Source organism: Balaenoptera borealis (genome assembly GCF_965194805.1).
Source record: "Balaenoptera borealis genome assembly, chromosome: 10".
NCBI lineage: Eukaryota > Metazoa > Chordata > Mammalia > Artiodactyla > Balaenopteridae > Balaenoptera > Balaenoptera borealis.
The window spans coordinates 72,633,149-72,655,828 of record NC_138874.1 but is presented as its reverse complement, the minus strand read 5'-3'; the positions used below and the strand labels follow the sequence as shown (position 1 = coordinate 72,655,828).

At 50.1% G+C, this 22,680-nt stretch overlaps 1 protein-coding gene across 2 annotated transcripts in view; it reads left to right on the top strand.

Moving 5' to 3' along the window:
* Positions 1 to 6,209: 6,209 nt before the first annotated feature.
* The window catches only part of RASSF4 (Ras association domain family member 4), a 33,603-nt gene continuing 17,132 nt past the window's right edge, over positions 6,210 to 22,680 (top strand). Inside the window, exons 1-3 of one of the 2 annotated variants that reach the window (XM_082339609.1) lie at positions 6,210 to 6,330; positions 15,457 to 15,550; positions 17,577 to 17,652. In XM_082339609.1, coding sequence (XP_082195735.1) covers positions 15,489 to 15,550; positions 17,577 to 17,652 — 138 coding nt within the window. In that variant the 5' untranslated portion in view covers positions 6,210 to 6,330; positions 15,457 to 15,488. Of the gene's footprint in view, positions 6,331 to 15,453; positions 15,551 to 17,576; positions 17,653 to 22,680 lie in introns of both variants that reach the window. The other variant, XM_082339610.1, reaches the window with a different exon arrangement.

The following is a 22,680-nucleotide window of genomic DNA, read 5'->3' as shown; positions in this document are numbered from 1 at the left end:
GGGAGGGGGGGGGCGGTGTAGAGAAAGAGCTTTGACTTATCAACAAACCAGATCTGTTTATGTTCTCTGTCTGTAGATGTTCATGCCATCCTTGTCCTCACATATTTTTTTCGAGCAGATCTGGGGCCAATTTACATCCTCTTCTCTGGACCAAGTGGAGAAGGGACTTGAGATAAGCTGTTATTTTTCCCCAGAAGGAAGTTTCAACAGCAGTCTTTAGCTATATCACCTTTTAAAGCAAACTCTCTTCCTCCTAGGAAAGCCAGTGCCTAAGCACTTATTAGTTCTGCAGAATGGGATACAAAAGGTTTTCCAAAGCATAACTTAAAGGACCAACAATATGTTAAGTGTGTGTGTGTGTGTGTGTGTGTGCACGCACACACAGGTGCACATGCATGCCCGTTTAAGGAGAAGGCACTTATATGGCATATATCATTGAAATTTATGTCCATTTGGAGAATAAATTCTCATTCCCAGCCTACCTCTGGAATGGGTTGCAGAATTCCATATATTAACCTGAAGTTATTATATTTATGCTAACAAATGGAGTTAATGAAAACCATTTCACATAGGAAAGAAAGGTAGATGGTATGCAAATAATTTGAGAAATCATCTGAAAACTGATGGCAAATCCTGCTGCATGTTAAGATCATGCAATGGGATGACCTCACTACTCAAGGATTCCACCAAAACAAATGGTGCAAGAAGCATTCTGTAAGTGGCCTCTTCCTCCTGATGGGTTTAATAAAACAGAGCCCATTAAAGATAAAGAAAAGCTGCTTGGTTTAAACTGGATCTTACAGATCTCAATCAAATACAATCATCCAATTGTTTTCTAAAGAATATACACTCAGAATCTGCAGACTTTTTGAAAAATTGCTTTAAAAACTCACTTGTTCAGAATCTTATGTTGGAGAGAGTAACAAAGTCATCCATAAAAGACCTTAGGCAATTAACCAGTAATTTTAATTCAAACTCCCCTTTACTGTTTTAAGGGAATGGCCTTGAAAATAATCTTCATTATTAATATTATTTATGTTAAAATACATAAGCCTATTTTTCCTTCAAGACACAGAGAAATCTAAATTGCATCTCAACAGCATGTGATTATACCGAGTCATTTTCACGACTTGCCTCTCAAAGCACCAGAGGGAAGAAGGCAATTTCTCAGTCTACTTGGAACGGTGCCTTAGTGCCAAGAAGCTTCAAGCCAAAGCTGAGCAGAGCCCCCTGCCCCAGGGGCAGCCTTACCTGATGCAAGAAGTCACATGTGTTTGATCAGACGCAGGCTCCTTTCCGTTTCCACAGTTACAAATCAAATATAAGTTTATCCTCTGTGGCTCTTTATTTTTTTTTTTTTTTAATTTATTTACTTATTTTATTTATTTATTTATTTATTTATTTTTGGCTGCGTTGGGTCTTTGTTGCTGCACGCGGGCTTTCTCTAGTTGCAGTGAGCGGGGGCTACTCTTCATTGCCGTGCACGGGCTCCTCACTACCGTGGCTTCTCGTTGCAGAGCACAGGCTCTAGGTCCACGGGCCTCAGTAGTTGTGGCTCGAGGGATCTAGAGCGCAGGCTCAGTAGTTGTGGCACACAGGCTTAGTTGCTCTGTGGCATGTGGGATCTTCCCGGACCAGGGCTCGAACCCGTGTGCCCTGCATTGGCGGGCGGATTCTTAACCACTGCGCCACCAGGGAAGCCCTGTGGCTCTTTCTTAGCTAAAAATGTTGGATCATGAGTGCTCCCATTTGGCTTTTTATGGATCTTACAAGTCAGTCTGGACTGTTCACAAAATAATAACTTTTCTAAAGACTTTCTGATGCAGGAATGCTATAAAAAATGAGACTGCCCAAGATAACAGGATAATGCTCTATTCCCTTAATGGACTCCCAAAGGCCCCCTTTATTGGGGTGATGCCCTGGGGGAAGTAGTCTTGCAGAAAATTCTGTGGCCCCAGCTTCCCTGAGGCCCGATCTTCCCATAGAGGTAGATATTGTTCTACTCTCATTCTCTGGTGGCACGAACATGACCACCAGGGCCACCAGGGGGCAAACCCAGATTCTATGTCCCCTTGGATGGGGTAATGAGCCTCCCTAAGTCTGTTTTCTTACCTGAATCTTGCAGAAAGAAAAAAAAAAAAAATCAGTCCTACGCCAAATGTTGATTAAACACCTTGACATTCCAGGCAGAGTCAATATCTAAGGAAACAGATATAATCTCCTTCCATCAAGGAGCTCATGATAAAAGAAATGAAATACAGTGTGCCAGAAAATAGTCTGCATGGGCCAGGGATGGGCATTTTAGATAGTGGGCCAGGGAAGACCTCAAAGAAAAGCAATTTGTGTGTAAAACCTGAAGGAGATGAAGGAGTGAGTCCATGCAGATGTTTGAGGGGCAAGCTTTCCAGGCTGGGGCAATAGCATGTGCAAAGGCCGTGAGGTGGGAGTGGGCCTGGTATGTGGGAAGAAGAGTGTGGTCAGAACAAAGAGAGGGAGGGGAAGTGGGAGGAGATGAGGTCAGAGAGGCAATAAAAAGGGCAAGATCATCTAGGGGCAAGATCATCTAGGGAAAGTAAAAGTTAGCAAACCATAGCCCATGGGACACATGTGGCCTATCCTGTTTTGTTAATAGTTTTATTGCAACCTCAGCCATGCCTTTTGATTTGCTTGTTATCTGTGGACGCTTTCGAGCCACAACAGCAGAGCTAAGTAGGTGCAGCACAGAGCACTTAACCCACAAAGCCTAAAATATTTACTATCTGGCCCTTTACAGAAAAGACTTAACCAACCTCTGGCTTAAACCAATAGTGGTTTATTTTTCTCCATGGCAGGAAATCTAGAGTAGGCAGTGAAGGCATTATGCAGCAACTCCATGATGTTAATAAAGACTCAGACTTCTTTTATCTTTGTGCTCCCTTAGCTTTAGTATGTGGACATGTTGTATCATAACCTCAAAATGGCTGCCAATGCTCCAGACATTACACATTATCCACATTTGAGACAGAAAGGCAGGGAAAGGGGGTATCTATCTGATCCTTCTATCAGGAAAGCAAAAGTTGTCTTCACTCTCCCCCCAGCACACTTTTCCCTATCTCTTGGCCCAGAATTGGGTCATGTGACCACTTATAGCTTCAAAGGAAGCTGAGAAAGCCATGAAAAAGATTGTCAAGACTGACTTAGACACTAGCTTTCAACCTTTTTTGACTGTGGCCCACAGTGAGAAACACATTTTATATCACAGCCTAATACACATAAATGAAACATAGTGCAAACAAAAGTTTCATAAGACACAACTTATGTTTACTATGTGTGCTATACACTGATATTTTCTATTTTTTTTTAAATACTAGTCAAATCACCTACTAACTTAATTTCATGATACACTGTTGGATTGTAAGTACAGTATGAAAAATACAAGTTGTCTTGATCCTTCACCAGGGAGTGGCACATTGCTGCTCCAAACAAGTTGCTCACTCTTGCTCTCTCCCTCTCTGTCTCTCTCTCTTTCTCCCTCTCAACTTTTTTTTTTTTAAGTATTGTTGATTCACAATGTTGTGTTAGTTTCTGGTGTACAGCAAAGTGATTCAGTTATATATATATATATTATTTTTCATATTCTTTTCCATTAGGGTTTATCACAGGATATTGAATATAGTTCCCTGTGCTATACAATAGGACCTTGTTGTTTATCCATTCTATATATAATAGTTTACATCTGCTAATCCCAAACTCCCAGTCTATCCCTCCCCTATGCCCCCTTCCCCTTGGCAGCCACAAGTCTGTTCTCTATGTCTGTGAGTCTGTTTCTGTTTGGTAGATAAGTTCATTTGTGTCATATTTTAGATTTCACATGTTAGTAATATCATATGGTATTTGTCTTTCTCTTTCTGACTTACATCACTTAGTATGATAATCTCTAGGTCCATCCATGTAGCTACAAATGGCATTATTTCATTCTTCTTTAATGGCTGAGTAATATTCCATTGTATATATTTACCACATCTTCTTTATCCATTCATCTGTCCATGGACATTTAGGTTGTTTCCATGTCTTGGCTATTGTAAATAGTGTTGCCATGAACATTGGGTTCATGTATCTTTTTGAATTCTAGTTTTCTCCAAATTACTGGATCACATGGCAACTCTATTTTAAGTTTTTTGAGGAACCTCCATACTGTTCTCCATAGTGGCTGCAGCAACTTTCCTTTCTTTTCCTTTCTTTTCCTTCCTTTCTCTCTTTCTTTTTGCCAAAGAAGGGAACGGGTACTGGGTTGGCAACTAACCATATACACAACACCCACCATAAGTGAGCTGTGGGTCAAATACAGTTCCATTGAATACTGAAGGAAAAGGTGATTCTCCTTCTGAAGGTACTTGACGATGGACACTCGTGGTCCATGTGAAATGCGGGTAGTAACACCCAGCTCCCCAGGAATGTTGAGGGAATTGTGTGGGATCCCTGCTGTAAAGCACCTAGCGGAGTGCCTGACACACAGTGGGAGTGCAGGACACATCAGGTTGCTCCCTCAAAGCCAATCATCACTCCAGGCTAGTCCTGGCCCTGATGATAACATCAGCTTGACCCACACTCTCAAGTGCTGGAGGGCGCCAGGGAAATTGTATCTTACCTGGGTGCTATGTTTACTTATCCTATTGGGCATGAATGAATGCTCAGAGGTTGAGGGCTATGTTGAATTTTACTTATTGTTAAAAAAAAAAGAAAAAAACTTTTTGAAGCACCCAATTTTTGTCCTCAGGTTTGAGGATCAGACCTTTGGGCTATGAAGGAGTGGAGGTCCCCAACCACTGGGATGCCCTGAGCTGGCAGAGGATGGGCCACTCTTCACAAATTCATGTAAAGGCAGAGCTGAAAGATCCCTACCTGGCCTGGTCATCTTTAGCTCCCTCATTTTTACAGGTAGGGAAACTGAGGCCAGAGCGATTGCAACATGGCAAGGTCATGCAGGAAGTAGATGGTAGAGACCAATCTCTTTACCCCAAATCCAGCAGCCCTAACAACAACGATTAGCCCAGCCTCTCTCAAGTGGGGTCCAGGGACTCAAAGACTCAAATCCCAGGCTGATTTTTGCCTATGTGGGCACCTGCATTTTTCTAAAAGGTCCGTATCTGATTCTAAAATGGCCATGTGACTCTAAAAAGATTAGGAACCACAGATTGAACGAAAGTAATATGATTCATGTTGGGGGAGGGAAGGGGAAGTCCCGAGGTCAGTACTGGGATGGTGATATAAAACAGAAATTGCAATTGTTTCCATCAACCCCTTCCCCTTCCCTGCCACCCCACACCCCAGAATCACTGAACTGTTCTGAGTTCCCCAAAAGGCCTGTGCTCTTCTGTCCCCTCTGCCTCTGCACAGGCAAATCCTCCTCCAGCAGGCGGTAACCGGCAGAGAAGTTTATCTCCTCTTAATCATCAGAGGATCTGATTTCTTTTTTTTTTTTTACAAATGAGATTTTATTTTATTATTTATTTATTTCTTATTTATTTATTTATTTTTGGCTGCATTGGGTCTTTGTTGCTGTGCGTGGCCTTTCTCTAGTTGCGGCGAGCGGGGGCTACTCTTCGTTATGGTGTGCCGGCTTCTCATCGCAGTCGCTTCTCTTGTTGCCGCGCACGGGTTCTAGGGTGTGTGGGCTTCATAGCTGTAGCACGCGGGCTCAGTTGCTCCGCCGCATGTGGGATCTTCCCCGATCAGGGATCGAACCCGTGTCCCCCGCATTGGCAGGCAGATTCTTAACCACTGCGCCACCAGGGAAGTCCAGGGTCTGGCTTCTTAAATACAGTGGGGCTCTGAGAGGCCACAGCAAGCAAACAGCCGGACTGCACACAGGTGGTCCTTGAGCAAAAACTAACATCGCTCAGGTTCTACTGATAACCTCCTCTTTCGTGGCAGGCACACTAGTAACTGCGGGGCCCGCACAGCGACCTTTGTTGGAAACCCAAGGGTGTCCTTTCCCCCAAGGTCCCTGGCCTTGGTCTGCATACCGGACCCTCCCGACCGAGTCGGGGCTGCTTCCTCCGCGAGTCTCCAGGTGCCCTCTGTGTAGTCCGGGGACTCCCCGCAAAGCAGACGCCCCAACCCTTCCCCGAGGCCCCTCAGACACCGCCTGGAGCGGACCCTCCCCGCGGTGCCCGGGGCTGGGCGGGCCGCACAAGGTGACGTGACGCCATTGGCCGGCGCGGGGCGAGGGGCGGGGAGGGGCGGGCCTGACGCTCCAAGCCCCGGAGCAGTAGGCGCTGCGGATGCGTCTCCGGCGACTGCGAGGGCAAGGCAGCAGCAGCGGCTTCTGGACAGCGCGATGAGTGGACGGTGAGTGATGCACGGGCGAGAGAGTTCGGGGCGTCCACGGAGCGCCGACCTCCGCCCACCGCCCGAGCCCAGGACCTTCCCCAGCCGGGGGCTCCGGAGTCTGGGCACTGGTGCCCTTGGCTGCCGCGTGCAAAGTCCCCTCCCTCTGCCAGCCTGGCGTATTGTGGGCCTCGGGCCCAAGGCTGAGAGTGAGCACTGCGCCAGGCACCTCCTCCAAGGAGAGGGCACTTTAGAAGCTAAAACCTGAGCACAGCAGGTGTGCGCGCGGCAGCAGGCTACATCTTTGCCCACCTTGTCTCTCATCTTGGCCAATATCCTAGAAGCATTGATCTTAGAATTGGGGGGAGAGGCTCGAAGTGCCTCTGGCACAATTCTCAGATTTCATGGATGGAAGACCATGAACACCAAGATAATAGCAGAAGCAGGGCCTCACAATTGCTATTTATAGAGGATTTGCCTTGTTCCCAGACCTGTGCTAAGAGCTTTAGCACAATATTTCAGATGAGAAAACTGAGGCTTTAAGAGTTATGGAATTGTCCAGTTTTACCCAGATGAGTCAGTGGTGGAGTCAGGATTTTAACCCAGGGCTTGTTGTGCCAGGTCTCATTCATTTCACCCACTGACTTCAGAGCTCACCCTGCCAGCCACTCTGCTCGCCCCCGTGCTCCTGACTGTGTCCTGCACTTCCCACTCCAGACAGATGCCTTTTTTTTTATTCATCTGGCACAGGCCTGGGGGAGTGAGGGCCTTCTCTCACACCAGGATCAGTGCCAGGCCAGTGCCAGTGTTTTCTTGAAACACTGAAAAGAGAGCTGTGAGTAATCCCACTTCACAGAGGAATTAAATAGGGTCACAACAGGTGAGGGCTGGGATTCTGGAATTTTAGCCCAAGCAGGTTGGACTCCAAAGCCATGTACTTGCACTTGCAGGAAGCATCCTCACTGGCTTCTCTCTAGTTTAACTGCTCACAGCACAATCAAGATTTGTTGCCAGAAGCCATGAGTAAATATTAACTACAACTAAAATGCCGATCTGCCTGCCCGCCCCCCGGCTCCCCTGAGTAATTCCTGAGCTGCTGCCAGCAGAGTGGGAGGTGCTGGGGGGGGCAGGGGGGGTACTGGGGAGGGAGAGGAGAGGAAGGGGAAGGGAGAGGAGAGAAGATGAATGCCTTAAACCTAGGTCAAAAAATTGCTGGCTAAGAAGTTGTAATGGGGTGTGTTTCAACACTGTCGGTACGTTTTCATTAGTTTTTGTCATTATTCCCTTTGTGTGTAGTGCCTGTGGTTCCAGACTTTACAGGGAAAGTGAGATTGCGGCCACAGATTAAAGTGTCAGTGTGAAAGCCGGGAGGTGGGACCATATTTCCACCATGAGACTCCAGCAAGTGGCCTGGAGGTCGAGAACAGAGTGAAGTCCAGGGTCCCCCCGGGTGAGGGTCAGCTGGACAATGACCCATAACAACAGAACATGAACAGAACTCAGGCGTGTGTTATAGCTCAGGTCCTGTAAATGCAAAGGCTCAAAGGGGAGACTCTGATTACCAGAAAGCACTCTGGACTTGACCCTGGTTTTGAGAGTGAACTCAGCCAGTTGTTGTGGCTCACAGACACTCCTGCTGAGGACTGTCATCCTCTCTGAGTCCCAGGTTCCCATCTCCAGAGCCTCACTGTCTCTCTGGAGACCCTGACTCCCACTGTGACCTCTATTGGGAACTTCTGTTTATCATGGGTGAACCCCATACAGGCCCATCTTACCTGTTTCCTCATTCACCTTCACAGCAGTTAGTGATTCAGCTAATGAGGAACCTGAGGTTCAGAGAGGGAAAGGGACTTGCCTAAGGTCACACAGCTAAAGAATCTCAGAGCAGAGCTTTAAACCCAGATCCTTGCAAAGGCTGGTGGTTATTCTCTCACAGAGTGCACTGAAGAAAATATTTTCAAATTGTTTTAAAGTAAATCAAAATCAAATAGGAAGTGGCTGCACTTCCCGAAGCTTCTGCAGTTTTGTCACTCTTGTTAAAGGGGAACTTGCCGTTTGCTCAGTCTCCTTTTCTGGCTGTCTGACCTCCTTCCCCAGGATGCACTGCTTAGAGAGATTTGGAACCCCCTTCCCTTGCCTTGCCTGACCTTGGGGGGTGGAGTCGAGGGTGTCATACAGCCCCATAGCCAAAGAGCTAGGAAGAGACCTAAAGACACTCTGGTCCAGCTGCCAGGACAATCCTGGCTAAACTGAGGCCCGAGAGATGTCACAACACGTTGAAGTCACGTGCCAAGCTGATACCCCAGCGAAGCTCATACCCAGACTTCTCTCTAGTATGCCCCTTTGCCTCCTCTCCCTTGATGTGACACATTTCAGCAGAAGTTCTTAACCTGGGACCTGCAGATCCAGGAGCACATGAGCAGGGGCTTACTGATCCTCCTGCAATGGTGTGCAAATTCAGTGTGTGTATGTGTGCACACTCATGCACACACGGGCATTTTTCTGGAGACAGTGTGTTAAGCTTTCAAGAGACTCCAGAGGGCTCCATGACCCAGAATATTCTGAGCCAAACCGTGTCTCACAGGAAACCACCTCCAGCAGCTGCATGCAGCACACAGGTCTGGTGCAGTGGGTGGCACGGGCTGGGGGAATGGGAGGACGTGGGGGACGAGGAGGGGCAGCCATTTTGAGCACCCAGTGCAGCCCTGCAGCAGCTGGCACTTGGCACTCGGAGGGCCTGCACCTCTGGCTCCAGGCCATTGGGATATTAACCAGTGGTCATTCTGAGTACCTGTTTGGCCCAAAAAGCATAGCTGAGAGGATTCCTTTTTTCCTAGATCTCTTCTTCCATAGGCAAGAGCTAAGCTCAGTCTGGGGAGGGAGAATCCCGCGGGGCCAGGGAATATGTATGTAAGGGGGAGCCGTAGGATTGGAAATGCTTTCTTGCCCCAGGGTGCCAGGCCTCGAAAGCAAGGGCAGAAGCCAGAGACCTGGCTGCAGGGGTCTGGGTGCAGCACCGCCTCTAGGTGGCGACTGTCAGAAAGCTGTGAGGAGGGCCAACCTGCCTGGGTGCAGAGGGCCGGGCTCTTCAGAGGAAGAGCAATGGTGTCAGGGAGCCTGGTGCTGGGATAGGCTCAGGGGGAGCGTTGGTGGAAGCCCAGGACCTCGGGGGTGGGGAGGATACAGTAAAGGTGAGCTGGGGCCAGGGGGTAGACCGAGGGGAAGGCGGCGAGTGGAGGTGCTGGGTGGCTCTGCAGCTGCCATTCCTGCTCTCCCTCGACTCCAACTGGACTGTGCACAACGTCCCTCTGGGCTTCCAGCCACCAGGGCTGGGGCAGGGACAGTGTGGCCAAGCCCAGGGGGTGAAGGCAGAGGAGAGAGGAAGGGCAAGGACAGCAGTGTGGAAGGGGATGGAAGCTGCAGCTGCTGCGTCCCTGCCCGCCATCCGCATCCCAACAGCTGGCTTTCTCGGCACAAATCCATTGCCAGGGGGTGGCCTGTGTCTGGCCAGACCCCCTCTCAGAGGCAGCTGGTACCAGCAGGCACTACAGCTTCTTCCCTGGCCAACCTCCTGCCATTTGCCGGTTAACAGGTGCTAGCTAGGGAGGGCCCATTTAAAGGTTCATTGTTTTCTGCGCCACCTTCCTGCTGGCCCTGGCTGGCATTTGAAAGTTGCAGCCACGGGCTGCAGAGCAGGAGACTCAGGCTTCACAGGAATGCATGACAGTGTCACCAGCACCTGCCCTTTCCCTAGGGACCTCCTACCTCCTTCTGGTCTGAGCAGCCTGGGCTGAGAGGCTCCCAGCTGTGCCCCACATGCTCCGTCCTCTTTCTTTGACTCGCCATGTCACGGTCTTTACACATTTGATTTTAATCCTGCCTAAAGAAGAACTTCAGAGTCATAATTTTATAAGATGTTAGAACAGAGGTTACCAGGCACTCAGATTTCACAGACATCCTCGGAACATTTTAATTTGGATGCCGATACATTTTCCATTTTGCCAAGTTAGAACAACAACGACCATCTATCACTGCCACTGTTTTATGGAAGAGAGGGCATCGTAGGACTAAAAAGTAGGCAGCACATCGTCTTGAAATAAAAGGCTTTCGAATGCAGTGGATTTAGCTTCATGAAAACGCCACCGCGTTAGCTTTCTTTTTCTGCTTCTGCCGTTAGCCAGTAGGAAGTGGACTGCAGTGATGGCCTGAGGAGCCGCAGAGCTGCCTTCTCCCATAATAACCAGCTCCATGACCCCAAAAGAGGAAAGATGGGCCGCAGCTTTAAAGGCTTCATTGTCCTTTGTCCCAAACCAAAGGCCAGGGACAATAGCGAGGGCAGGCAGCGGGCCCACTGTCCTCAGCAGCCCCTCCTCACGGCTGGCAGAGCAGCTGCTGAAGTGGAAAGCGAAAACAATCCACTGCCTGTTCACTGGGACAGGTAACCGTGGCTGGCTTGCTGCCCTGGGGCCCCTCCTCCGGGGGACAGGGAGCCCTGGCGCAGCCTGAGTCCTCGGGTTGGGGACAGAGCCTCCTCCAGCCAGGGGAGCAAGTGTGGAGGCCTGAGCTCTGTGCCCTGGGGCCTGGGGGAGGGGAGCGGGCTGAGACAAGGAAGACTGGACTTCCCAGAGCCACAGGGCTTGGCCTGCCCAGCTGCACCTGTCACTTTGTGCTTTGCAGCCTGCGCCTGGGTGGGGGGCCAGCCCGTCCTCTCCCCGACTCCTGCTTCAACCAAAGCAGCCCCACGTTAATCCATTTGTGTGTTAAGCTTCTCCTAGAGCTTTATTTAAAGATAAGATTGTCCTTTTTTAAAAGGTAGAAAAACACTCCACTGAAGATTCATTAAGTCCTGCCCAATGCATGAGGACAGTGAGTGTTTAAGGGGCGGTTTCAGGAACACGCTCCAAATGGAGAGAAATCTCAGTTGGCTTTCTTCCTGGGGTGTGTGTGCCCGCTGTCCCTCAAAGCTCTCTCATTCAGGTTATCCCTAGGATGCCTCTTAGGTACACATGCAGCTCACTTGAGAACCGGACAAGACACTGGGAGGATCAAAATCAATGAAAACCGCCTCAACCTCCAGTGGGGTAAAGGAGGCACAAATGCAGTGTTGGCATTTGGAGAGGAATTCTGAGAGTGACCCCAGAGCTGAGGTCTGGAACACAAGGAGATGGAGGTGTTGCCGAGTTGGGGTTGGGGGATGGGACACGTGAGAACCAGAGACCACGAGACTGGCTTCGGGCCACACACATGATGGATGTCAGAGGACACAGCAGTATGTGGTTCTCTCAAAGAAGAGATTGTTTTTCTATAGAGCAAAGTTTCCCCCCCTGTAAGGCTCAGACCCTGCCCGGCAATTTGAAAGAGCCCTCGTTCGTTGCCTCCCCCCAGCCTTGCTCACTTATCTCCTTCCCTCACCTGGGATGGTGTACCCCATTCTCTGTCCCTGCCACATAAGCTGTTTACCCTATGAGCCACCTTCTCCTTTCGCTTTGCTCTCTGCAATCCAGGACCCTTCTGCACTTTCCTCCTGATTCCCTCTGAGCTGTCTCCCCCAGCTGATGTCACCCAACTCCAGCTGGAGACACTTGGCTTGTTGGTCGTGTCCTTTAAATAAGCAGGCTCTTGAGGGTAAAGCATTCCAGAAGGCCATTGCGGGGAGCATCTCCTGTGTTACTCAGCACAGTATTATCCAGAGCCCTAGGCAAAGCCGTGGATGGGGCGCCCCGCCACGCACCTCACCTTCAACCAGAGCAGCCCCTTTAATCTGATTTGCATAACTATTGCATTTGAACAAAGAGTTCTACAGTTGAGAAAATTTCTAACTCATTGGAGATCAATATTCTCATTGTACAGATGGGAAAATCAAGGCCCAGAGAGGAAAAAGCATGTAACTGAAGCTACACGGGTCTTTAGCAGCTCCCAGCCCAAAGCACTTTAAGAAGCATCTTCTATTAATAACTAATCACTGCTTGATATAGAGAATTCCACTTGTAAGTGTCCCTACTAAATAGAGCAAAATGGGCATATTCCCCACATGCTTTGGGAGAAAGACAGTGTTATAAATGGAGTCATGTCATGCGCCAGCAGTTACACACACACACACACACACACACACACACATATACATACATATATATATTCATTTTAACTTTATTATTTACTGAATTAGTCAGGATAGCCTAGGTTATGCTGCAGTAACAAATCCCTGAAACACAGCAGAGGTTTATTTCTCTTTCCCAGTCCATACTCGTTGTGGATTGGCAGAGACGTCCGGTCCACAGAAGCACTTTGGGTCCCAGGCTGACCATCAGGAAGCTGTACTTACTGGGACATGTGGCTTTCTGGGTCACCACGACAGGGAACAGGAGAGCCGCAGGGTCATGCACTGGCTCAGATGCACTGGCCTGGGAGTGACAACAACACTTCTGTTTGCAGAGCTAGTCACGTGGCCCCATAGCTGCGGGGGGCTGGGGGACGGGAGCTATCACGTGGTCATTCCAGGGGCAGTAATTGTCTCTACCACAGTCACCCAACTTTAAACAGTAAAATGTAGCCCATAAAAATCCAGATTTCTGGCTTCTCGTGAAACACCAGAAGATCTGCCCCTCTGGAAGGGGAATGTGTCCCCAAGTCCCCTGATCAGTGTCCCTCAGCTGAGTCACTTCCCTGGCCCCTGGAGACTTTTGCATGATTTGTTCCAGCTGTGTATGCACAACTCTGGAAAGTTGACTTTGGGGGACCCCATGAGGCTTTCTGTATTCGTCCAATAATTTAACAGCCATTTGCGGACGTCCTGCAGCGTCCCAGGCTTGCACTCCGTGCTGGAAACAAGTGGTGAGGCAGAAAAGCAACATCCCAGGCACACCACCCTCCTCCTCTCCTGGGAGAGTCAAATCAAGAGGCCGGCCCTGCAGGGGAGAGCCGGGAGCAGGAGCTAGGCCAGAGAGAAGCTGCTGCTGCTGGAGAAGGGTCTGCTCCGGCGCGGGCTTCCTGGCGAGCTACGGTTAGGCTACAGGACGAGGACGGCGCTGGGTTCTGAGCAGAGAATGGCTGTAAAAGCCCAAAGGGGAGCAAAAGCATAGAACCCATTAGGGGAACCGTGAGCAGCTCCGGAAGGCTGGAGCTCAGAGCAGGCAGTGGCGAGGAGTGGAAGAGAAGCTGGCTACAGAGCAAGGCGAGAGAAAAAACCATCTCTTGTTATTTCTGGGTAAATCCAGCCCTTCCCATTATGCGCTTGCTTAAAGCAAGACAGTTGTGTCATGGACCCACAGAAACAGTGTTGACTGAGAAACCCAGCCTTGCCCAGAGCTGAAGCCAGCTTCTGCATCAGAAGCATTTGAGGAAGGATCCAGAGAGCGAGCCTGGCAGATCACTTTTTCCACAGGGTATCTGAGGTGCTGAGGAACCGAAACCCTATTTTGAAATAGGCCAAGAAGAAGGCAGCTGGAGGTCCCCAGGTCCAGGCCCCTACGGAGCCAATGCCCTGTGCCCTACAGAGGTAGGGTTGGCTGCTGGCCACAGCTGGGGGCCTGCCCTCTCTGCAGGCCACAGTTTGCCTCACTGTAGACTCAGGCAGAGGGGAGGAATTTAGGGGATGATTCTGATGTCACTGGGAAGCCCACCTCTCTCAAACCATTCAGCTTCTCTGCCCCAGCCGTGTGTCCCCTGCCTCCAGAATCAAATGCTCATTCAGGGCTCATGTGGCCACAAGAAGGCTGGCACATCTTGTTTGTGGGTGGATCAAGCCAGCAGGGAAGAGTGTGTGCTGGGCTAGTCAGAGTCAGCACCCCTCTGCAGCGACAGGCTCTGCTCTGAGGTCACCGATACCACAGCAGTTGGACCTGACCTTGACCACCTCCCGCCCACCCCCAGTAGCACTGGCACACACACAGCTCAGGAAGACGTGATTGAGCCAGGTTTGTGTGAACAGATGTTGGAGTTCTTTGTGAAGGAGCCAAGCAAGCTCCATGGTGTGAAAGACATGCTGTGTGCCCTGTCAGTGCCACCTCCCAGGGTAACTAAACCCCTCGGATTCCTAGCTGCAACTTGGGAGAAGGGGGTTGGAGGCAGGGTCAAGGTTAGAGTATGCATGTGTGTGTGAAGCTGTGGCTCAGTGCCCGACACGTAGGGGGCCTTGATAAGAGAGTGCTCGGCCAGAATAATGCAGAGACAGAGAGAAGTAAGAATCGGTACGGAGGGTGCCAACAGGATAGAGAAAGCCCTAGTGGATTTACCCTCCGTGAAAGAAACCCAGGAGGGCTTGGGAAGCTCCACAAACTTTTCCAGGTTGTGAATGAGAAGAGATAGAGACAGTTTCATGGGTGAGTCCACGAACAATCCTATAGGATAGAGGTTACTCCATTGTACAGATGAGAAAATGAAGGGTCCGGGGGTTTAAGTTACTGTCCGATATCAGTATAGAGAAGGGGCTAAGAGACCAGCATCTGGAGTCTAGATGCTTGTGTTCGGTGACTTTGCCATTTACTCACTGGGAATCTTGGGCCAAGTACTTAACTTCTGTCCCTGTTTTCTCATCCGTGAAATGGGAATAGGATGATACTTACCTCATAATGGTGTTGTAAGGAATAAATAAGATAATTCATAGAATATGCTCAACAGTCTCCAGCATGTAGTGAACATGGTACCGATTAGCCCATCACTAGGAGAGCTGGTCCAGGTGTGCTGACTCCAAAGGCAGTGATGGGGGGACCACCTCAGGCTCCGTGGAAACGGAGGTGAAAGGCCAGGGGTGACTTAGAGGTTTGAGGGAGCAATCAAGGTAGAAACCATCATTCAGGGTGTCCATCAAGAAAAAAAAGGGTATAATCTGAAATATTGAGGAGGTTGATCTGACTCCTAGGGATCATGAAGAGGTTTCGGGAAGGGGGCTGATAGGGCAGTTCTGACCTTGCCCTGCCAGGGCTGACACTTGTGGGTGTGGGGTCCCATGAAGTCCTCTAGGTCTGGCCCTGTACCTGGGGGCGGGGGTAGGGTGGGAGTGAAGTAGGGGTCGGGGCGTGGGGACGTGAGAGGGTGGGGAGGTGGGAGGTGAGGCAGAAGCTCCGGCCTCTGCACCAAGGCTCCGGCGCCACACTGGCCATCACTCCTCCCAGCTTAGGTGTCTGTGGGCCCTCCTTTGTCTACCAGCAGGTAACTTCCGAGTCTGCAGACAACAGCAAAAGATGAAGGAAGATTGTCCGCCCAGTTCTCACGTGCCCATCAGTGACAGCAAGTCCATTCTGAAGTAAGCCATTGTGAGCAAAGAGGGGTCTCCATGCCTGCCTTCCCCCCGTGGCCACTCCCCTGCCATGGCAGCCTGTGGGTGGAGGAATTCTGGGTGCTTTTTGTAGACACGATGATGTGCCTGCCCCAGGGACAGTGATGAGAGCACTTCTCTTTGAAACCTTTCTCTTTGGAGATCAAGGATCAAGGCATGAGTTTGACCCCTGCCTCCTTGGGCAGACAAAAGCAGGAAAGTGTGACAGTGCCTGCTGTGAATCTGCAGAGATGGCATTTAATTTATATAAAAACTAGAGCAATACTAACATCTTATTGCATTAAACAGTTCAGGAAAAAAAAAACCCTCAAAACTAGTTTTGAGTTTTTATTGAAAAAGTATATTTTTCTCAGCTTATTTTTATTTATTTTATTTTGTTTATGATGAGACTTCTGGTCTCATCATAAAAAAACTGTTTGAGATACTTTTCCAAGTTCATTGCTGAACTAAAGAAAAGTGTATTTTTTCATTTTATCTTGCTTTTCAAGTCCTGAGTCCAAGTATTTTCTAAATTTGTGCAGCTCCTATCTGCCATCCTGAAGACAAACCAAGCCTCCTTGAAATGGACTAGCTTTTGCTGAGGACCTGCCCCCTGGGGTCCTCCTACTAAAGACCCTGAGAAAACAGACAGTACTCCCATACCATTATTTTCCTTATTTAGATCTGATAATAAGAACAATGTAACAATATTAAATATCATTTTGAAAAAAGTCATAATAACAACCATACATGATTAATTAAATATGTTATACATGTATGTATCCTAACAATTTTATATTCAGCGTTTGCACACTTATAAGCACAGTGAACATGCAGTATTGAATCCTGCATTGTTAATGCCATTAAGTTGTAAATGGGTTCCCTTGTCAGTTGCCATCACCCCACATCACCCAGGGCTGCACAACAGAGCACCAGAGCGTGTTTTTCTCATCCAGGCCCTGGGTTGCTCGAGTGTGGGTGAAAGCATTACCTGAGAGGTTCAAGAGCATCTCTGTCCAGTAGGGGAGCCACCAGCTGCATGTGGCTGCTGAGCACGGGACCTGTGGCTGGAGAGATGTAGTGAATATGAAAGATGCTCCAGCTAGCGAACATTTCTTACAAAATAAAATAATGAGCCAGAATCTCATTAATAATTTTTACATAGATTTCACGTTGACATGATAATACTTTAGATACACTGGATTCAATAAAATGTGTTATTAAAACTAATTTCCCCTGTTTTATTTTCCTTGGTAATATAGCTACTAAAAGATCTAAAATGATGTGTGTAGCTTGCATTGCACGTCTGTTGGACTGCACTGCCCTGCAGAGCCCAGCTTGGGTACAGGGAGCTGTCCTCATTTTCTCTCTGCCACACCTCAGCCAAGGCACAAGCTGTGGCTTTCCCTTTATTCTGGGGAGACAGCATTTGGACAGAGTAGCCATCCTAGGGCCTTCAGGATCTTACTCTCAGGGCTGTCACCTTCATCCCTTGATCACACGTCCAGGAAGTCAGGATGGGGAAGAGGCATCCTGGTGGTACCTTCATAGCAGCCACCCCAGACCCTTTAAGAAGGGTAAGAAGGGTAAGAAGTAATATGGGGAGAAAAAGCAAGCCTTTAAAATGCCAATTATCCAAGCCCAAGTGACTTATTCTGAGAAGGTGACTCAGAAGTGAGGCACAGGGAGATTGTCAGGAACTCTTATCTATAATAGTGACATTGTGCAAATACCCTAGAAGTACAACAACGTGACCTGGGCCCCTCTGTGAGTTTTGCTTCCTTCACAGCCACACCCTGGGCTTTCCAGGAGCACTGATCTGCGAAACTCCCTAGAAGACTAAAGGGTGTGTGTCTGATGGCAAAGTCTAGTCTCTCAATGGATTATATGTTGTTGGCAAAACGTGTACATTATGCCCATTTTACAAATGAGGAAACTGAGCCCAGCGAAGCCAAATGCTTTATCCAAGGCCCCACCACATTCCAAGAGCATATGTGTGTCTTTACCTTTTTAGGTCGGAGCTCTTAAGCCTGCTGAAAACCTACAACTGCTACCATGAGGGCAGAAGCTTTCAGCTGAGACACAGAGAGGTAAGGCCCATTTCTCTTCTTTTTCATAGGGTCACTATTTATCCTGGCTTGCCAAAAATAGTCCTGCTTTATACCTGTTAATCAAGGGTAATTCTTAAGACCCTTTCCTTCACTCTTAGTGTCCAGTTTAGATAGTAAATTGTAAGGTCACCCATCCCCTGAGTTGGGGACCGGGTTATCTCCTTTGAGATCCCTGCAAGGGGTACTGAGGGTCGGACCATCCCCGTGAGAATGCAGAGCCTATGGAAATCCCCTTGTGGGCCTTCTCCTTCCACCTGGGACTCTTGTCTTCGTGAAGGCCGGGACATTGGAGTCTGAAATCTTTGAGACCGCACGGTCCAGTCCTTCCCCTGCTCATCCCACAGCACAGATGAGGAATTCAGCACAAGGCCCTGGCTTGCCCAAGTTCACGGGGCAACACAGGAGTGAAAGCAGAGTCTCTGTGCTTGTCAACCAAGAGGAAAGCCTTGCGATAGAGGAGAGCTCCCCAGAAGATGCTTACAGGGCCAGGAAGGTCCGCACATGAGAGGCAGGGTGGGCGTGGGGAGTGGAGGACATGGGAGAGCACGGGTCAGATCAAACCCAGGGCAGCTGTGCAGGGATGTGGGCTTGGTACACCCAGACCCTTCCTGATTTTTCGAAGGAAGCTAGATATCTGGAATTTCATGTGGAATTCCCAAACCTCGAAGCACTGTGTGGCCTAAACAAAACAAGCCAAATACAAGCACGTGGGCACCAGCTGGACTCCAGGGAGTGGCCAGCAGGGCCCAGGCTCGGGGCCTCTGCTCACCGGGCAGATCAAGTGAAGGCCTGGTCTTGCCACCCACCATCCAGAACTTCCAGATCTTTCACATGGGAACGCTGGTCGGGATATCGGGGCATTTGAAAAGCCAAAATGGGGTGTCTTATCGTGAGTGTGATTAGGCTTTATTTTGGGAGGTTTCCACGGTTGAGATCGGGTTGACTCTTGGATTTTCTCTAGCCCATCAGCGTCTGGCAAGGGCCAGTGGCCTCTGAGTTCCCCTTCTGTTGTTGAACATGGGAACAGACAGTTCAAGCCCTGGCAACCCACGGAGACCTCATGCAGGTGGAAGCCACTCTGCTCACGAATCTCACTTCCATTAGTTCTTCAAACAACCACACATCCCCTTCTGTAATTACTAGAACAGGGGGTGAGCCCCGAGGTTCAGGCAGCTCTGGGCAGCAGGGGGATCGCCAGTCAGTGGCAGGGAGGTGACCTCCATCAGCCAGGCCAGGCCAGTGTCACACAGTTCAGGAGCCTGGACGGGAGGGAGGCTGCTGGCTCCTGGCTCAGGCAGTGCTAGGCTGCCTGGGACAACCTGGAATGACACAGACCTCACACTCTGCCTCCCCTTGATCCACCCACCCTGCGTGGGGGCTTGGGACCAGCCCTGACAACTTGCTCCCCACCCCTCAGAATTTCTGCATGCTTCTTTGCTCGCGCTCCTCTGCAAAGCAGCCTCTGACACCTGTCTCAGCAGCCCACCCTGGCCCAGCTCCTTACTGCTGCCCGCAGGGCTCTGATCCTAGCATCCTGCTATCTCTGCTTTCGCTGTCTCTTACTTGAGTGATAATCCCCTAGACCTGGGCCAAGTGCGCTCCTAGTCCTGCATCCCCTCAGCTAGGCATGGTGCGGTACCTGTGCATAGGTGTTAGATAACTAGCCAGCAGATGCAGGCCTGGAGCAAGTGGGGATGAGTCCTGAGCCCCAGCGTGCTGGGCAGTTTTGATCTGTGCTGCTAAGTGAGGAGTTGGGCTCACTTCGGTTCTTGTGCTGAAGGCATGGGGTGGGGTCTTCTGACTGGACCCTGTTCCTCAGCTCTGGGCCATCCAGGGATTGCTCTAAGATCATGATGGTTCTCAACACGTGGTCCCCACACCAGCAGCTTCCGCATCACCGGGGAACGGGTTAGAACTGCAAATTCTTATCACCCTCCTTCCCGCAGGCCTGCTGAATCAGAAACTCTTCACCCTCCCAGCTGTGTTTTGACAAGTCCTCCAGGGGATTCTGATGAAGGCCAAGTCTGAGAACAGCTAGTCTAAGAGCTTGACCTTGGCACTTGGGATTCCCCAAAACAATCCCCTCTGTAGGAACAGCTGAGTGGGGAGAGGAACTGGGAAGCCCCAAACCTGTTTGTGTGATGGGACAGTCCACATGGAGGAGTATAGGACCCTGCGGTGGGGAAGAGGTGCTCCTGCTGGCCCCAAAGGCAGGAACTTAACATCCCACGGGCAGGGATTTTCATATTCCTAACCCTAAAGAAGGTGTGAGGGTCTGACCTGACCTCATTGGAGCCGGAAAGTACCTTTCAGGACCCTTCTGCAGCTTTAACAGCCAAGGTGTGCCGGCCTGAGGGAGTGTGTGTCTTTGGGAGGTGACCGCCACCATAGAGACAGGCTACCGGCTTGGGAGTCGGGAGTTCTAATGCTGAAATGCGTGACTGGTTCCTGGGGCACCACGTCTCTGGGTGACTCACCCACCACCCAGCGTCCGGGGCTCTGCGGTTCCTCAGGTTGCTGACCTGGGACCTTCTGGGCCTCAGAGACTCATAGCTCCTAGAACTTGCTGCCGGGCCACCTGAGACTGGGCTCTCCCGGCACTGCAGACGCTGAGGGCAGGGCAGACAAGAGGAGCTTTGCCTCTGTTGTATTTATTGTAGTACAAGAGCTTTGTGACGGAGGAGTGACCATTTTCCAAACAAAGAAACTGAGACTCTTAGAGTCTCTGGCCCAATATGACCCTGAAGGAAGTCAAAGATTCTGGCGTGGCTCCAAGGCCCGAGCAGAGAAGTGTATAATACAGCGATACCATCGCCAGCATTAAGCTCTGGAGGTCTGTGGAGGTCTTGATTGAGTATGACTCACCAGGCCTCAGGGACTCGGAAAGCGGTTCGTCACCCCTGATCCCCAAGCTCGATCCCCAAGCTAAGCATGGGGAGCTCAGCATCGGGTATGCCCTCCCAGCACCGCAAGGGGCTCTGCAAGAGACCCCCCACCCAACTTGTTGTCTCTGGGCCTGCCCCGGAGCAACCTCAGGCTGGCTGCTACAGTTTGGGGCACTTTATTGTCCACTGTCTCATCTGGGGCCCACAGAACTCGGAGAGATGAAATGTGTCACTGGCAGGGGCCACACCCTGGGGCAGGCATTTCCCTGTGAACTTTCCCCCAGCTTCTACAGAACTAGGAACAAACGATTCCAGCTCAGGAGGCCGAAGCGCTAGCTTCCTTCATTGTAAACCTTGCCTTTGGGATCATTGTGATTGTTTTACAATGAAAAGTGTGATCAACTGGGAGCAATTGTGCCTTTTGAAGATAGCAAAGCATTTTAACCAGGCTGGTTGGTGCTTCTAGAGAATAATGGACCACCCCGGAAATGCCAGTGGGCAAATATATCACTGCTGACTGTATGAGCTAGAGGCAGTAGGGCCCTGGCGTCCTGGTGTGTGGTGTGGCCGCTGCCAAAGCCAGCCTCCCACCCCGCCCCGCGCTCAGCTCTGAGTAGGCTCAAAGCGCCCCCTGGTGGCCTGAGCGCACACCACACCCAGTGTAGGACCTCAGCCCCTGGCCCGCTGCACGAGTGCAAGAAAGGGAAGGACCTTCCCTCCGCCAGGGGTCCCCTTCCCTCTTATAATGATCCCCCTTCTTCTAAGGTCTGAAGGCAGGAATGACAGGGTTGACAGACCACCGGTTCCTGGTGAGTGCTAGGCCCGTGGATGTATTCCCTGGGGGGTGCTGAGTGCTTTCCAGTCTGTCTCTCCAGGCCGGAGGAGCATTTGTGTTCCTTCCCTGTCTCAGTGGTGGGTGGGAGGAGAATGAGACTGCTCCATAGGGCCCCACCACGAGGACTTTCTGTTCGGCTGTTCTGTCCTCAGGAGCTTGGGACACTGCCAGAAGCCCCTTCCCCCAGCCCTTTATTCATCTTTTTTTTTTTTTTTTTTTTTTTTGGCACCTTCTGAAGGTGCCATTAGCTTCTTTTACGTCGGGGGTATTAGCAGAGGAGCCCAGAGCCCAGGAATCTCCTTGGCCCTATCTGATACCCCCAAATGCAGCAGTGTGATTTCTGAGCTTGGGGGGATTAGCCAGCGTCATCCTAGTTTCACACTGCTTTGCTATGAGGCTGGCCCAGTAAGCCTGACCCGTCCAGTCACCAGCCAGGCACCCGCTCAGCAGGTCAGCCCTCCTCACCACCTCCTTAGGACGTTCTGGCCAAAGCCTGCCCCACACATATTTGCTGGAGAAAGTCAGGGACCCAGAGGTTTGAGTCAACCAGAGACACAGCAGTTGTGACAGTTGGAAAATTTGTATACAGTGCTTATAACTCCATCTCCAAGTTCATTTGTACCGTTTCCCCAACCACTGTAGGGTATGAAGGACAGGCGTTGCTGTCCCCATTTTACAGATCAGGAAACTAAGTGAACTACTTGTCTGAAACTTTTTCTTTTAAATTCATGGTTTACATTTTGCCTCCCCACAAAACACACATAAAAGAGGACAGATAAATATTGTAAATGTCCAAAGCAATTTTTAAAATATTTTAAAATCAGAAAGAAAGAAAGAAAGAAAGAAAGAAAGGGAAAAGGGGGAAAGGGAGGGATGGAGGGAAGGAGGGAGAGAGAGAAAAGGAAGGCAAAGTAGTTTGCTAGTCCACAGGGCAAGGAGGTGGAGGAAACTGAACCTGGCCATGAGCTTGCCCGTGGCCCCAGCTCCATCCTCCTCCTCTCCTCTGTCCCTCCCACGCTGACCAGGGCAGCCAGCTCTGACTTGGCCCAAGAGAACAGGGCAATGGGTCTTAAGCCTGTCTCTTTTGAGTTCTCTGATGCCTCACCTGTCTCCCTGAGGAAAGCAATCTGCCCCCTCCCCTATCCCTCACCCTCACCTCCTTGCTTGCCAGATGCCTCTGGGAACTGGGATTTGCCAGGATGTAGGGACCCAGGGCTGTGGGGGAACCATGGACATGTGGGGTGAGGCCCTGGCCCCTGAACTTGCCCAACAGCAGGGCACCTGGAC